The sequence below is a fragment of the Urocitellus parryii genome, chromosome 4, assembly GCF_045843805.1.
Source record: "Urocitellus parryii isolate mUroPar1 chromosome 4, mUroPar1.hap1, whole genome shotgun sequence".
Lineage (NCBI taxonomy): Eukaryota > Metazoa > Chordata > Mammalia > Rodentia > Sciuridae > Urocitellus > Urocitellus parryii.
The window spans coordinates 148,032,098-148,049,747 of record NC_135534.1 but is presented as its reverse complement, the minus strand read 5'-3'; the positions used below and the strand labels follow the sequence as shown (position 1 = coordinate 148,049,747).

General features: G+C 31.9%; 1 protein-coding gene across 2 annotated transcripts in view; it reads right to left on the bottom strand.

Annotated features, from left to right (window-relative positions):
- The window catches only part of Jak2 (Janus kinase 2), a 116,219-nt gene that overhangs the window by 37,936 nt on the left and 60,633 nt on the right, over positions 1–17,650 (bottom strand). For both annotated transcript variants that reach the window (XM_077797025.1, XM_077797026.1), the window contains exons 5-7: positions 13,615–13,732; positions 5,021–5,166; positions 801–1,122 (exon numbers count right to left, since the gene is read on the bottom strand). In XM_077797025.1, the coding sequence (XP_077653151.1) occupies positions 801–1,122; positions 5,021–5,166; positions 13,615–13,732 (586 nt within the window). The remainder of the gene's footprint in view (positions 1–800; positions 1,123–5,020; positions 5,167–13,614; positions 13,733–17,650) is intronic.

Below are 17,650 nucleotides of genomic sequence, written 5' to 3'. Positions count from 1 at the left end.
AATCCCAAGACTATACTGTATAAATTGACTTATAAATGAGAACATTAAAGGACGCAAGAATCAGGGCTGGGGTTGTAGCTCAGTGGTAGAGCACTCGCCTAGCATGTGCGAGGCGCTGGGTTCAATCCTCAGTACCACATAAAAATAAATAAATAAAATAAAGATATTGTGTCCAACTACAACTAAAAAATATTTTTTTTAAAAAAAGGAAGCAAGGAATCTAAAGTGTGTTATCATACTCTCCAACCCAATTAACATTAATAAGAACTGCTGCCAGAAAACTGAAAATCTAACTACCAAAAAAAATTAAAAATAAGAACAAAATCATCTTAAATCTCTAAAACAATCTAAGAACAATACAAACATGAACAAATTTAAAACTTGCAATGCAAACCTTAAAAAGTAAATTAATTATTTAACAGATAAATAGTATAATAAAAATTAATTTAAGTGAATATTTTCCATTTTATTTTATGATTGTGCCTAATCAATAATAATGAATGTAAAAAGGAGACAAGACTACCTTAAAAATCACTTACAGAATCCAACTCTTTCTGAAACTATAAGAAAGTCATTAGAAATTATTTTGTCTTAAAAAGATTAAATAAAAATCCATTTAAGAACAATGAGAGAAGAACTATAGATACAATCTTGATAGTGTCACATGCTACTAGAAACTTCCACTTCTAACAGTGGAAGAAGTGCAAGACCAGGTTTGAAATAATTAAAACTACTTTGCTTATATTGTCATTCTACTTAAAATTTAAAACAAAGAATGAGAACATATCATTAAGGATTACCTGTTCTGTCAGTGTCTCACTTTCTTTATGTTTCCCTCTTGACCACTGAATTCCACCGTTTCCAGTTATTATAATGGTTGCAAAAATCTCCTCACCTGAAGGACCTCTTCCAGGTTCTTTTACTTCAAATTGCTCTGTGTAGAAGGCAGACTGAAGAGTTTCCAGATTTATAAGATACTTAAGTTTCAAGTTTCTGGCAGTGGCTTTGCATTGACTGAACTGCTGAATAAATTTGCGAAATCTGTACCTTATTCGCTTCCTTGTCAAAATATGATAGTCTTGAATCTTTGCTCGAACACATTTTGGTAAGAATGTCTTATAGCTAGGAATACACAGAAAGAGCATACACAGAAAAGGAAAACAAAGAAAACAAAAATTGGAAAATAAACCGAAAACAAAAGTGAAAGACAATTTCTTATCTTTTTCCATGATAGGTAGGTGCTACAACACGGTAGTAAGTTGGAGTAAGTTGATATAACCATCCACAGAGGAGAAAACCTCAATGTTTCATTTGATGGTACACATACTCTAAGTTACCATAAAGCTCAGAATAGAAGATTTTAATTTTCTTCTCTTCATGAAATGCACTCTCAGTCTAGAAAAAGAGTCTCTAAAAATTCATTTTTTCTGATTATCTTATAACTCTGGGATGGTGATTTATAAGGTTTTTGTTTTTGCACTGTGCTGAAAATATTTCCTAAAATATGGAAATTTGAATTTGAATTTTAACCAGATTTTATCTGAATTTTGGAAATGGTTGATTTTTGTTGGTGCTGTTTGTTGTTCATTATGCAAACATACTTTTTTGTGTAAGTTATTTTGTTAGGTTAACTTCTTAAATCCTAATAATTCCTCTGATTGAAATAATTCTTTCTAGAAATTCTCTGACCTTTCTGTACTTTTATCTCTATGTATTAAATAGCCTAAAAAGGGGGAATAAATTAATATTTCTGCTTCTAGTGAACACAGACATACAGAGTAACCTCTTATATGTAGTTTTTAATATTTCTTTTTTAGGTGTAGATGGACACAACATAATGCCTTTATTTTTTATGTGGTGCTGAGGATCAAACCCAGATCCCACCCATGCTAGGCGAGCGCTCTTCTGCTGAGCCACAATCCCAGCCCTTATATGCATTTTTTTAAATCTACTAAAGTATTTAGACTATTCAAAGATCTATATCCTACTGGATATTTCCAGAAACAAGCACCTTATTTCATTCTGCAAGGCCTAATTTCTCATCTGTTCTCCCATCAATTCTAAGTATCTTAACAATAATTAGAGTTCCTTGTTTATTTTTCAGAAATTACCATCAAATAAGAATTCAGAAAACATCAGTGAATTAAATATGTTTTTAACTATTAAGAATAGCAGGCATGTTTTGCCACAGGGCAGGAATAAATTATTTATCCACTCCTAAAATGCCATGGCACAGTAGATAAAAGAAAAATAGGTTAAGTGGGGGTATTTCAAATTTAAAACTTTTATTCTCCAAATGATAACTTCAAGAAAGTAAAAAAAATACACAGAATGGGAGAAATTATTTGCAAATATTATATGATAACTTGTATTTGGAGACATATCCAGAATATAAAAAGAACACTTACACCTCAATAATAAAAAGACAACTCAATTTTAAAATAAGCAGAGAATTTCAAGAGACATTTTTCCAAAGGAGACATACATATGGCCAATAAGCACATGACAAGATGCTAACCATCAGTAGTCATTAAGGAAATTAAAATCAAAACCAGAATGGGATAACACTTTTACTTGGTAAGGTGAGTAAAATAAAGACAGAGAAGTGTGGAAAAAGTTAGAATTTTCATGTACTGCCAGTGAATCTATTATGGTATAGCTGCTTGGGAAAAGTTTGGTAGTTTGTCAATAAGTTAAACTGAGTTATTGAATGAAATAGGAATTCTACTCCTAAGCATGTACACTGGAGAAATAGATATATACATCCACAAAATAACTCATATTCAACCCTTCATACCATCATTATTCACAGCAGCCAAGAAGCAGAAACAAGACAAATTTTCATCAAGTGATGAACAGGTAAGCAAAATGTGGTATGTTCATACAATGGAATAATAAAACTCAAAAGGAATGAAATATTGATATATGCTACAACATGGAAGAACCTTAAAAACATTATGCTAAGTTAAAGAAGCCAGACAGAAAATGATACCACATATTGTCTGATTCCAATTATATGAAACGCCCAGAATAGGCAATCCATTGAGACAAGAATTAGATAAGTGATTGCCAGAGACTGGGGGGGAAAGAGGATGAGGGCTGAATGCTAATGAATATGGGATTTCTTTTAGGAAAGATAAAAATGTTCTAAAATCACATTGTTATTATCTTTTACAACACTTTGAACACAACAAAAAATAATTAATTGTTTACTTTAAATAGGTGAACTTCATGATATGTGAATTTCAATAAGTTGTTTTAAAGTATCATCAAATTTTATAAGGAATGTGTAATATTCATGCAATTTAAAAAGTAAAGCAAAAATAACGATGCAGAATTTTAAAGATATGTTTTATACTGGTTCAGAGTATGGGTTAAGAGAATCAGAGAAATACAATTATAAACAAGAATAATAGATGATATATATTTCAACCTATGTGAAAATATTCTATTTAACTTTGGATATGATCTAGTCTCAAATGCAGAATTATCCCACCACAGTAGAAGCCTAAAGATGGCTTCATATTTACAACATTCGCCTTTAGTGGCTCAAAGCTTCTATTCTTCAACTATGTTTCTTCAATTTTCATCAACAACTTTTAAGATACTTTTTCTCTAATTCTGTTCTACTGTAACCTGGCATATACCAAGTATTTAATAAATAGCTGTTTGAATGAATGAATGGATAAATGGATGGGTGAATACACTAACATATAAGACATATCTGTCTGCATCTTAATAAAGACCAAGGAATTAGTAGAAAATAGAAATGTTTTTGGTGTTCCTTTGAATCTAGTCTTCTAGATTCCTGAGTGAGTTCACGAAATCATAACTACGGCCTGTTCCATTTGAGTTAAGGCCTAACAGACATCTGCAAGCAAAATAAAAACACTTAAAACCAAAGAGAGAAACATAGAAACTGATCTAAAAATTGGGTATTGAACTACTTTGAGAAACTTAGTGACAAAACAATGTCAAAAAAAAAGGAAGTCAACCACATTGACTTTTAATCTCGTAAGTATGTTACTTGTAAAATATTTCATCTTCAAAACTTAAGGAAAATCAAAGTATTCTTATGTAGAAGTTCTCGGGGGGTGGGTACTAGAGATTGAACCCAGGGGTGCTCTATCACTGAACTACAGCCCCAACTCCCACCTCTTTTTATTTTTGATTTTCAGAAAGGGTCTCATGAAGTTCTCCAGGCTGGCCTCAAACTTGCCATCCTCCTGCCTCAGCTTCCCGAGTTATGGGGATTATAGGCATGCACAACCATGCCCAGTTATATAAAACTTCTTTAAAAGTGGAAATTTTGTAGACATTAAACCTAGACAGTAGAAGTAGTGTTTCAAAGAAGTGTAATTTAAAATTGTCATGATTGTCAAAATCCAACATGCAGAATAATAATTTGGGGAATGCTGAGTTTGGATAACTTATATAAACAGAATCCCTTAAGTACTTGTAAAATTTCTTATTTGTGGGCTTCATCTTAGAATCTTCTCTTTTTCTATTTTTTGGGAGGAGGGGGCACAGAGTGCTTAACTACTGAGCCACACTCCCAGCTCTTTTTTAAAAATATGTTATTTAGAAACAGGGTCTTTCTATTGTTTAGGGAAGAATCTTCAATTTTAACAGGCCCCTCAGGTGATTTTAATGCAAATAAAATACAGACCACAATTTGAGAAATACTGATTCAGATAATTTATACAAAAATTTTGATGATCTACTACCAAAAATTATTCCTGCAGATGTTCTTTCCATTCATCTCATCTTACCTACCCTTTTCAGAATAAATGAATCAAACAATAAATTGATACTGATCATCTATGACACTTTCTGTAGCACTACAACTTTTTCAATAATTTCATCTTACAAAGTATGTGTCATACACAAGAAAAATAGTTAACCATGTGATTTTTTATTATAAAATCAAAAGGTGGGGACAAACAAAAAAACACAAGTAAATTCTATAAAATCTCTAATTGTTGACATTTATGCATATGCATATGCAGCAGGAAATTACCTGATAGAGTTATAAATGGCGAGTGGAGTTTGATCATTTTCTTTGGCTATTCTCATCATATCTAACACTGCCATCCCAAGACATTCTTCCTGTGTTTCATGAGTCACAGGCACTTTTATCCATCCATGCACAAAATCATGCCGCCACTAAAAGAAACAAAAATATCTAAGGAAATATCTCAGCATAAATTTTAATCTACTATCATATTTTAACCAATAACATAATTTCCAGAAAATATGTTTTCAAAAGGCATAAGTCAAAAAACAGCATTAGAAACATAAACTATAGCCCATGTATTCATATAATCCTATCTTCTCAGATCCTTGTTAGAATTCTGTAGTAATCATGAAATAATTTGTCCAAAATGGTCCTATTTCAAAGATATTTGGACAATGAAAGCTTATTGTTGTCTTCACTGGAATATAAGTATTTATTTTAAGGCTATGCAAGAAAAATGCTCACCATTGGAAATGTCTCATTTTCCTAATTCTTTTTTTTTTTGATACCAGGGACACTATACATCCCCAGCCCTACTTTGTATTTTATTTAGAGACATGGTCTCACTGAGTTGCTTAGCACTTTGCTTTTGCTAAAGCTGGCTTTGAACTCATGATTCTCCTGCCTCAGCCTCCTGAGCCACTGGGATTACAGGCATGTGCCAACGTGCCCAGCCTAATTCATTTCCATCTTGTAGATCAGAAAGCACTAGAATTCTTCCTAGCTTTGTTGAAATGGATCCATACTAATAAATTGATGACCATACAGTTTTATTTAACAAAAGAAATGCAAACATGATTTTTTTCTGTAACGATCATATATTAAAATCAATTTTCAATGATAAAAAGGCATAGGTCAACTCCTTCCTTGATTTAATTTTGCCATAAAATTTTAGTAAAAAAATAATTTGCAAATGAAAACCAATTTAAATTGGGTTTGCAGCTATATAACACACATGCTGTCAAACTATTTCACTGCATGTGTTTTCAAACTGTATCTCCTACATAAAAATTACCTAAATTAAAATAGTAACCAATTATGTCCTGAATTCCATTTAAGTTAAAAGCATTATAATAGAGATTGTGTTGCATACAAAGAAACACATAATACAGGCTTAGCCATCAAAAGGACTAAAATGTAATTTAGAAGCTAAACATGAAAACAATAATTTTAATGCCAGATACTTAAGAAGTGCCACAAAATTGCTGATTGAGGATATTTGAGAAAGGTGAAATTGTATCCACTTAGGGTAAACAGGAAAGGTTTCATGGTTGATTTAAAATGTTATGTAAACTTAAATGATGAAGAAATTTTTGATGAGTAAAAAATCAGTAAGAAAATAGAAAAAACGACAAAAACAAAGCAAAAGACATGTACAGAGATTCAAACCAGTCTGGTTGGGAGTAGAATATAGGTAATCTTGAATGAATTGACTCTATAAACAATAAAGATCTGGTTTTTAAAGCATCAGTTTCACCATATCTCTTTCAGTGCTAGAACAGTAGCAGTCACAAATGTGCTTTAAGAAAATTAAATGTGCTCAGAGAAGTTCTAAGAGGCTGTCGTATGGCTCAGATAGAAGATAATAAGTATATGAGGGGCTGGGGATGTGGCTCAAGCGGTAGCGCGCTCGCCTGGCATGCGTGCGGCCTGGGTTCGATCCTCAGCACCACATACAAAACAAAGATGTTGTGTCCGCCGAGAACTAAAAAAAATAAATATTAAAAAATTCTCTCTCTCTCTCCTCTCTCACTCTCTCTTTAAAAAAAAATAAGTATATGATATAGAAAACAGAAGATATTAAAATTATCTCACAACTAGATAGAGTCTCCAAACAAAAACTAAATAAAGAAGCTATAGAACTAAAAATATAATTAATAATTTAGACTTAACAGACATATATAGAATCTTTCATTCATCAACAAATGAATACACTTTCTTCTCAGCAGCATACAGATCCTTCTCTAAAATCAACCATAGCTTAGGCCACAAAGCAACTCTTAGCAAATACAAAAAAGTAAAGATAATATCGTGAATTCTATCAGATTATAATGAAATCAAATTAGAAATCAACAATAGAATAAAAAATACAAGCTACTCTAACAAATGGAGACTCAATAATATGCTATTGAATGACAAATTGATAGCAGAAGAAATCAGGGATGAAATTTAAAAAAATACTTAAGAGGTAAATGAGAATTGCAATACAATATATCAAAATCTCTGGGACACTATGAAGGCAGTGCTAAGAGAAAAGTTCATTACATTAAGCCCATTCATTAAAAGAATAGAAAGACAACAAATAAATAACATAATATCACATCTCAAAGCTCCAGAAAAAAAAACAACAAATCAACACCAAAAGCAGTAGGAGACAGGAAATAAAAACTAAATCAGAGCTGACATCAATGAAACCGAAACAAAAAAAAAATCAACAAAACAAAAAGTTGGTTCTTTGAAAAAGTTAATCAAATTAACAAATCCTTTGCCAAGCTAACAAAGAGAAAGAGAAAACTCAAAAGCCTAAAATTTGTAATGAAAAAGGAAATATCAAAATGGACATCACTGAAAGACAGATGATACTCAAATTATTTTGAAAATTTATACTCAAATAAAATAGAAATTCTTGAAGACATCAACAAATTTTTTGAGACATATGACCTACGTAAATAGAATCAGGAGGACACAGGAAATTTAAACAGATAGATCTCAAGAAATGAAATTGAAGATGCAATCAAAAGCCTAACAACAAAGAAAAGCCCAAGACTAGACATATTCTCATCCAACTTCTACAAGACATTCAAAGAAGAACTAACACCATTTCTCCTCAAATTATTCCATGAAATAGAAAAGGAAGGAAACCCTCCAAACTCATTCTATTAAACTAGTATCACTCAGATACCAAAACTAGAAAAAGACACATCAAAGATAGGAAATTTCAGACCAATACCCTTGATGAACATAGATGCAAAAATTCTTAACAAAATACTTGAAAATCACATACAAAACCATGTTTAAAAGATATGCATTCTACTGTCATATATAATTTTTTTTTTAAAAAAAAGATAGTGCACCATGATCAAGTGGGGTTCAACCCAGGGATGTAAGGTTGGTTAAACATATGAAAATCAATAAATGCATCACATCAATACACTTACAACAGGAATCATATGATCATCTCAATAGATGCAGAAAAAAAGCATTTGACAAAATAGAGCATCCACTCACCTTTAAAATACTAGAAAAACTAGGGGAAATATGAACATACCTCAACACTGTAAAGTCTATATATGCTAAATCCAAGCCAACATCATTCTAAATGGAGAAAAACTGAAACCATTCCCTCTAAAAACTGGAACAAGACAGGGATGCCCTCTTTCACCACTTCTATTCAACGTAGTCCTAGAAACTCTAGCCAGATCAATTAGATACAAATAGGAAAAGAACAACTCAAACTATCCCTACAATGGTACAGAACAGAAGACACAGAGACAAACCCACATAAATACAATTATCTCAGACTAGACAAAGGCACCATAAACATACATTGAAGAAAAGATAGCTTCTTCAACAAATGGTGCTAGGAAAATTAGAAATCCATATATGAAGAAAAATGAAATCCTCTTACCTACACAAAACTCAACTGAAGTGGATCCAGAATATAGGCATTAGATCAGAGACCCCACACCTACTAGAAAAAAAAGTAGTCCCAAACCTCCATTATGTTGGCTTAGGAACCTACTTCCTCAACCAGATTACTAAAGCATGAGAAGTGAAATCAAACATCAATAAATGGAATAGCAATCCCACTAAAAGCTTCTTCACAACAAAGGAAACAATCAAGACTATGAACAGAAAGCCTACAGAATGGGGGAATATCTTTGCCACCTGCACCTCAGACAGAGTACTGATCTCTAGGATATGTGAAGAACTCAAAAAACTTAACACATACAAAAAATAATAATAACCCAGTCAATAAATAGGCAAAAGAACTGAACAGACACTTTACAGAAGAAGAAAAAATGTTCAACATCTCTAGCAATTAGAGAAATGCAAATTAAAACTACGCTGAGATTCCATCTCACACTATTCAGAATGGCAATTACTAAGAATACAAGTAATAATGACTGTTGGCAAAGACGTGGGGGAAAGGGTTCACTCATACATTAGTGGTGGGACGGCAAACTAGTGCAACCACTCTGGAAAGCAGTATGGAGATTCCTCAGAAAACTTGGAATGGAACCACCATTTAACCCAGTTATCCCACTCCTTGGCTTATATCCAAAGAACTTAAAATTAGCAGACTACAGTGATATAGCTACATCAATGTTCACAGCAGCTCAATTCAAAATATCAAGCTTTAGAACCAACCTGGTTACCCTTCAACAGATGAATGGATAAAGAAAATGTGATATATGTATACACAATGGACTATTACTCAATCATAAAGAAGAACAAAATTATGGAATTTTCCAGTAAGTGGAGAATATCATGCTAAGTGAAATAAGCAAGTCTCAGAAAACCAAAGGTCAAATGTTCTCTCTAATATGTGGATACTAACCCATGATAAATGAGGGTAAGGAGAGGAAGTTTAGATATTCGTTGGATTAGATAAAGGAGAATGAAAGGAAGGGAGAGGAGGTGGGAATAGTAAAGACACTAGAATGAATCAGACATAATTTTCTTAAGCTCATAAATACACGAACAGTATAACTTCACATCATGTTCAACTACAAGAATGAAATCAAAACTGTAATGGGTTGTATCCCATATGTCAAAATACACCCTACTGTCATATTTATCTAAAAACAACAAACTAAAAAAATAAAACTTACAAAATATAAAAATAAATAAATAAATAAATAAAGACTGGATGGAACCTAAAAAAAAAAAATACAGGTACAAATAAATGTTGACAAAGATGTAGGGAAATAGATACTCTCATACATTCCTGTTGGGACTGCAAACTTGTGCAACCACTCTGGAAAGCAGTATGGAAATTCCTTAGTAAACTTGGAATGAAACCACCATTTGACCCAGCTAACCCAATCCTTGGCTTATACCCAAAGGACTTCAAATCAGCATACTAAAGTAACACAGCCCATCACTGTTTATAGTAGCTCAATTCACAACAGCTAAGCTAAAGAACTAAACTATATGCCCTTCAACAAATGAATGGATAAACAAAATGTGGTATACATAAACAATGGAATATTACTCAGCCATAAAAAATAATGAAATTATGGCACTGGACATCAATGGATGGAACTGCAGACTATTATGTTAAGTGACATAAGCCAATCCCCAAAAAAGAAAGGCTGAATGTTCTCCTTGATATGCAGAAGCTCACTAATAGGCTAAGATGGAGAGGGGAGAGGAGTGGAGGGAAGTTTACTGGATTGGACAGGGGGAAATGGGGGAAAGGGAGGGGAAATGGAAATGGGAAACACATTAGAATGAATTGGACATAACTTTCCTATGTTCATATATGAATACACAACCAGTATAACTCCACATCATGTACAACCACAAAAATGGGAAGTTATACTCCATGTATGTATGATATTTCAAAATATATTCTACTGTCATATAAAAGTAAAAAGAAGAAAAAATTTTAAAGTTTTATAGAAACTTTTTAAGAACTTAGAAGATAAATAATTTGATTAAAAATGATAAATATACATTTTAAAGTGGTATTTGACTTTCTATTAATAAAATATAAATGATATTTCACTAAACAAAAATAAACTACATTTTTTAAAAAGTACAAACCAAAAAATAATCATTATTAACTGAACCAAAGACCTAAATGTTAGTAATACAAAACTTATTTAATAAGTTAGATTTCTCTCCGCTCAATTTTAAACACTTATTTCCTCACACGTTTGAAAATGGGCAAGTTATACTGTTTAAATAGGATGATCAATAACTAGATAGATTATTTCTAATAGCATGCTTTTTGTTCTATATGGCATACAAAACTAGCAGATAATAAGTTCTGCTTATCAGAAATTCTATTGAACTCATGATCAAAAGACAGTAAATATGTAAAAAATCAGTGAGGGCAAATATTGTATATAATATTTGTATACAAGTATTTCTTAAGTCCTGGATTTCAGTTCTGTTTGTAATTTTTTTTGAGGAGCTACTATGCTGTTTTCCAAAGAGGCTGCACCATTTATCATTTCTATAAGCAGTGTATAAGTGTTCCAATTTCTCCACATCCTTAGCAATACTTAGTTTTTTGATAATAACTGTCCTTATATGTGTGCAATGGTATCTCACTGTGATTTGAATTTTCATTTCTCTAGTGGTTACTGCTGCTATGGATCTTTTCATATGTTTGTTGGCCATATGTATATTTTTTTTGGAGAAATGTCTATCTGTGTGCACATGAATGCAGCCGGACCTTTCCCTAACAGCATAAACAAAAATTAACTCAAAATTGATTGAAGGCTTAAATGGAAGAGTTAAAATATAAAACTCTTAGAAGAAAACATGGAGTAAAGGCTCATGCACTGGATTTGGCAATGATTTCTTGGGTATGACACCAAAAGTATAAGCAACAAAACAAAAAATAAAAATTGGAATACATCAAAATATAAAAGTTTTGTCCATCAAAAACAACCAACAGAGTGAAAGGGCAACATATGTAATAGGAAAATATATGTAAAAACATACACCTGATAAGGGATTAATGTCCAGAATACAGAAAGAACTCCTACAATTCAACAAGAAAAACAAACAACATGAACAAAAAATGGGCAAAGGACTTGCATAGACATTACTCCAAAAAAGGATACAAAAATGATGAACACACATATGAAAAGATACTTAAAACATCACTAGCCACGAGAGAAATGCAAATAAAAACCTTAATAAGAAACCATTTCATATCCATCAGGACAGCTATTATCAGAAAAACAAAGTATTGTCAAATATGTAGAAAAATTGCAACACTTGTACACTGCATGTAGGAATGAAAAATGGTGCAGCCACATTGAAAAACAGTATAGTAGCTCTCCAAAAAATTGCAAACAAAATTACCATATGATCCAGGAATTCAAATTGTCGATATACGTACAAAAAAAATTGAAAGCAGGGACTCAAATATATAATGAATGAATACATAAAATATAGTATAAGACATACAATGGAATAATATTATTCAGCTCTAAAAGGAAGGAAATTCTCACACTTGCTACATTGCTTTTTCTTAGCATTTTATCACTCAAGTCTGGCCCCAAATCCTAAATTAGCTGGTTTCTGACCAAACAGGGATGAACCTTTAAGACATTATGCTAAGTAAAATAAGCCAGCCACAAAAAAAAAGACAAAAGATGTTATAATTCCATTTGTATGAGGTATTTAAGACAGGCAAATATGTACAGATAGAAAGTAGAATGGTGATTGACAAGGCCCAGGAAAGGAAGAAATGGAGAATTACTTTTTAATGGGTATGAAGCTTTAGTTTGGAAAGATGAAAAGTGTTCTAGAGATGGAGGGTTGGTGATCTTTGTAAAATAATGTGAATATACTTAATTAATGTGAATGAACTATACACTTAATAATGGTTAAAATGGTCAATTTTTATGTATTTTTACCATAATAACAACAAATTGGTTGACCCTGTCTCTAAATAAAAATACAAAAAGGGCTGTGGCTGTGACTCAGTGGTCAAGTGCCCCTGAGTTCAATCCCTGGTAACCAAAAACAAAAACAAAGACCAAATTGGTTGACCTCACACCCCAATAAGGTAAATATTTTCTGATTTATTGCTCATAAACTTAACAAGTCTTACTCGGGCTTTTTGGAAATGTGAGGCATGAGGACCTATAGGGTTATTTCCTATGACATTGGCAAATTTTATTTAGAACTCCTTAATTTAATAATACCTTATGAATATCTTTACCCAAGAGCACTAACTGTCTTTTCTTTCTTTGGTTTCTATTCATTTGACTCCAACAACACATGAAAACAAAAGTTATTTAATAATAAAATATTTCAATTAAGATGAAAGAGAAGAAAGTATTATGAAACATTCAAACACAATACAAAAATTTAGTATAACAGTATTAGTGAACAAATGGCTAAAGCACAGCTCTTAGAATATCAATATCCAGTAACATTCCTATGAGGACTTAAAATATCAATATCTAGTAACCTTCCTATGAGGACCTATTCAAGCTATCAAAATAGATCATTTTTTGTATTGCTTTCTTTACTTTTCAATACCCACTGTTTAAGTCCAAAATTAACCAGAAAAAAGAAAACACTCAAGAAATTGTACTGTCTAGGCCACATAGGTCCATATGACTCATAGTGTAAAACTCAGTGTACACTTTGTGAAATCCTTAAAATGATCTAAAGCCCTAAAAGAAAATTTAAAAAGATCAATTCAACAAATCCATTTAAAATAAATTCTATTATTCATAAATCATGAGATTAAAACTTACTGTTAAAAAGACTATCTCTACACCGGCCATGCAACACAGAATTCAATTTTCCCAGATGAAGATTCCCCTGATTAAGATATATACTATATGAAAATATATTTATCACTTACTGCACATACAAATAAGATAATATAATCATACCTGAGCAAAAAGATAAGACATGACGAAGTCATCAAGAAGAGGAGCTTCCGCACCTCGAGATATCCCATGCCGATAAGTTCTGTTGCTGCCACTGCAATACCAGTGAGGAAAGTAAAATCTAAAAGACAGTTAAAACAGTCCATTAGCCTCTAAAGAGATCAAAATATAAACATTTTATATAAAGAACCACTTTCAGCACAATTAAAGGTGTCTTTTCTTATCAGAAAACCTATAGATAAGACCTTGATAATAATGTAGACAGAAAATACAAGAAACACAAGGGTAAAATCAATATATTGCTTACTTTGATGCAATATAGAATGTAGAATATAGAAATAATCATAGGTAAGAGAATTGTAGAAATAAAATGTTAAAAATGCTTAATTCCTTGATGCAATATAGAATGTAGAATATAGAAATAATCATAGTAACAGAATTGTAGAAATAAAATGTTAAAAATGCTTAATTCATTAACATCAGTAAAGGAATCAAAATGTTAAATTAGGGTGAAAAAATAATTGTTTCTTCTTTTAGAGAAATGGAAATTAAAACTATCCTTCAAATAATAAACAAGTACTCTCTATTGATTCAGTTGATAGTATTCAATTTAATGTTCTGTAAAATATCCACAGAGTTGTATCAACATCACTGTAATGTATTTTGCTGAAGATTTTTATAACTATATTTATAAAGTATACTGATCTGTATCTTTCTTTTCTTCTATGTATCTTTGAATTAGTTACCATAGAATACAGCTGGAAGGTATTCACACATTTTCTACTTCATGTGAATAACTGGTAATAATTCTTTAAATGTTTGATAGAATTAACCAGTTAAACCATTTTGGCCTGAACTTTTCTTCATGGGGAGTTTTCTTGAGTTATGAGTTCATTCTCTTTACTAGTTATAGATCTACTTCGACTTTCTATTACTTCTTTTGTTAGTTACTATAATTTTAATCTTTCTAGGCATTTATGCATTTCATCTTGGTTGCCGAATTTGTTAGCAGAAAATTGTTTCTGATAATCCTTTTTATTTCTATAGTCATAATGATGTTCCCTTTCCCATTCCCAATTTTAATAATTTTTTTCTCTCATTTTCAGTCTAGTCAAAAGCAGGTCAAGTTCGTTGATCTTTTCAAAGAACTTTCTCTATTGTATTTCTAAATTTCATTTATTTCTACTCTGACCTTTAATATTTCCTTCCTTCTACTTGCTTTAATTTACTGTTCTCTTTCTATATTTTCTTTTCTCTTTTATTTTTTTTAATACCAGAGATTGAACCCAAGAGCACTTAGCCACTGAGTTATATGTCCAACCCACTCCTTTTTAAATATTTTATTTAGAGAAAGGGACTCTAAGTCATGTGGAATCTAAGTTACTAATCCTCCTGCCTCCACTTCTGGAGCCACTAGGATTACAGGCATGTGCCACCATGCCTAGCTTCTTAATGGGAAAGTTACAGATTTGGAATGTTTTCATTTTTAACATAGGTGCTTATAAATAAAAACCCCCCTTCTAAATACCACTTTAGTTGCATAGGGCAAATCTGACAATTTGGGTTTTCATTTTCAGTCACATCAAAGTATTTTCTGTTTTTCCCTCCTTTGACTCTTTGGCTATTTAGAAGTGTGTTGGTAATAACCATATGTTTGCAAATTTTCCAGTTTTCCTTCTGTTACTAATTTTTAATGTAATTCCACTGTGGTAAGAGAACATACATAGTATGGTTTCATCTTTCTTGTTTTTAGTGAGACTTGTTTTACAGCTTAACATATGGTCTATACTGGAGAATGGTCAATGTGTACTTTAAAATAAGGTATATCATGTGTTGTTGAATGGAATGTTCTATATAAGTCTGTGTATCTACCCATTTTATAGTGTTGTTCAAGTCTTTAATTTCCTGGATTATATTTAATATAATTGTCCCCTCTGTTACTGAAAGTGGGATACTGAAGTCTCCAAATATTGTTGTTCAATTGTCCATTTTTTCCTCATTCTCTTTGTTTTTGATTCATATATTGTGGGGCACTACTGTTACAATTCATTTTTGTCTGCAATTGTTATGTCTTCCTAATGAATTGGCCCACATCCTTATAAAATGGTTCCTTTTATGTCTAGCAATGATTTTTGTCTGAAAGTTTATTTTGTCTGATATTATAGTATAATTATTATAGGTGTCTTTTGTTCACTGTATACCTAGTAAATCTTTTTTATTACTTGTTTATCACTTTTTGTCATATCACAATAGGTATCTTTTAACTGTGATTGCAATATTGCAATCTTGCTGCCTCAGCCTTGTAAGCAGCTGCAATTACAAGTATGCACTATCACACCAGGTTTTACTGTATTTTCTCTACCCATTCATCTGTTGATGGGCACCTACACTGATTCCATACCTTGGATTTTAAGCACAGTGCTACAATAAACATGGAACTGCAAGTTCTTTTATTTTCTTTTTAAAATTTTATTATTTCTAGTTAAATACAATACCAGGATACACTCTGACATTATCGCAAAGGTATAGAACTCAACCCACTCCAATTCAACACCAGCACTTTCCCCCCACACCGGTGCCTGCTCCCCTTCGCTCCATTTTGTTTTGTTTTGTTTTCTTTTGTTTAATTAGTGTCCTATAAGTACCCATAATGCCAGGACCCATTATGCCACATCCATGCATGCACATACAAAAGTTTAGTGAGATTCATTCATTGGTCTACTATTTTCCTATTCCTTCTTCCTCCTGCTCAATACCCTTCATCTATTCCACTAATTTTTCCTGTTTTGATGAAATTCCCTCATCCCCTTCTTTTTTCCTTTCCATTTTTTTATTTCCCCTTCTTATATTATGGATTAGCTTCCATATCAGAGAAAACATTCATCATTTGATTTTTTTTTGGATTGTCTTATTTCACTCTCTAGTTCACTCTCTTATTTCAGTCTCCAATTCCATTCATTTACCAGAAAATACCTAATTTCATTCTCTTTTATGGTTGAGTACTATTTAACTTTGTATGTATACCATATTTTCTTCATCCATTCATCTGTTGATTCCATAGCTTGGCTATCGTGAGTTGAGCTAATATAAACATGGATGTGGCTGCATCACTTTACTATGCTGATTTAAAATATTTTTAATATATTCCAAGGAGGGAATAGTTGGGTCATATGATGGTTCCATTCCTAGTTTTTTGAGGAATCTCCATAATGTTTTCCAGATTAATTTGTAGTCCCACCAACAACATATGATTGTTTCTTGATAATTGCCATTCTGACTAGAATGAGATGAAATCTCAATGTAGTTTTGATTTGCATTTCCCTAATTGCTAGAGATGCTAAATATTTTTTCATATATTTGTTGAACATTTGTATTTCTTCTTTTGAAAAGTGTCTGTTTAGTTTTTTGCCCATTTATTGACTGGGTTTTTTCTCTTTTTTTGGCGTGAAGTTTTTTGAGTTCTTTGGATATTAATATCTTATCTGAGGAAGAGGTGGCAAAGATCTCCACCCATTCCATAGGCTCTTTCTTTATAGTCTTACTTATTTCCTTTGCTGTTAAGAAGCTTTTTAATTTGGTGCCACACCATGTATTGATTTTTATTTTATTTCTTGTGTTCTAGGAGTCTTGTTAAGGAAGTTGGTTCCTGTGCTGACATGTTGGAGAGTTGGGCCTACATTTTCTTCTAGCAATTGCAGGATCTCTGGTCTAATTCCCAGGTCTTTCAGTCAGCTTTGGTACAGGGTAAGAGACGGGTTAAATTTCATTCCATTACATATGGATTTCTAGTTTTTCCAGCACCATTTGTTTAAAAAACTGTCTTTTTTCCACTGTATGTTTTTGGCACCTTCATCTAATATCAGATAACTGTATTTATGTGATTTTTATCTCTGTGCTTTCTATTCTATTCCATTGTTTTTTGTGCCTGTTCTGTTATCATGCTGGTTCTGTTACAATAGATCTGTAGTATAATTTGAGGTCTGATATTGCATCACTTTTCTCATTAAGGATTACTTTAGCTATTCTGAGTCTCTTATTT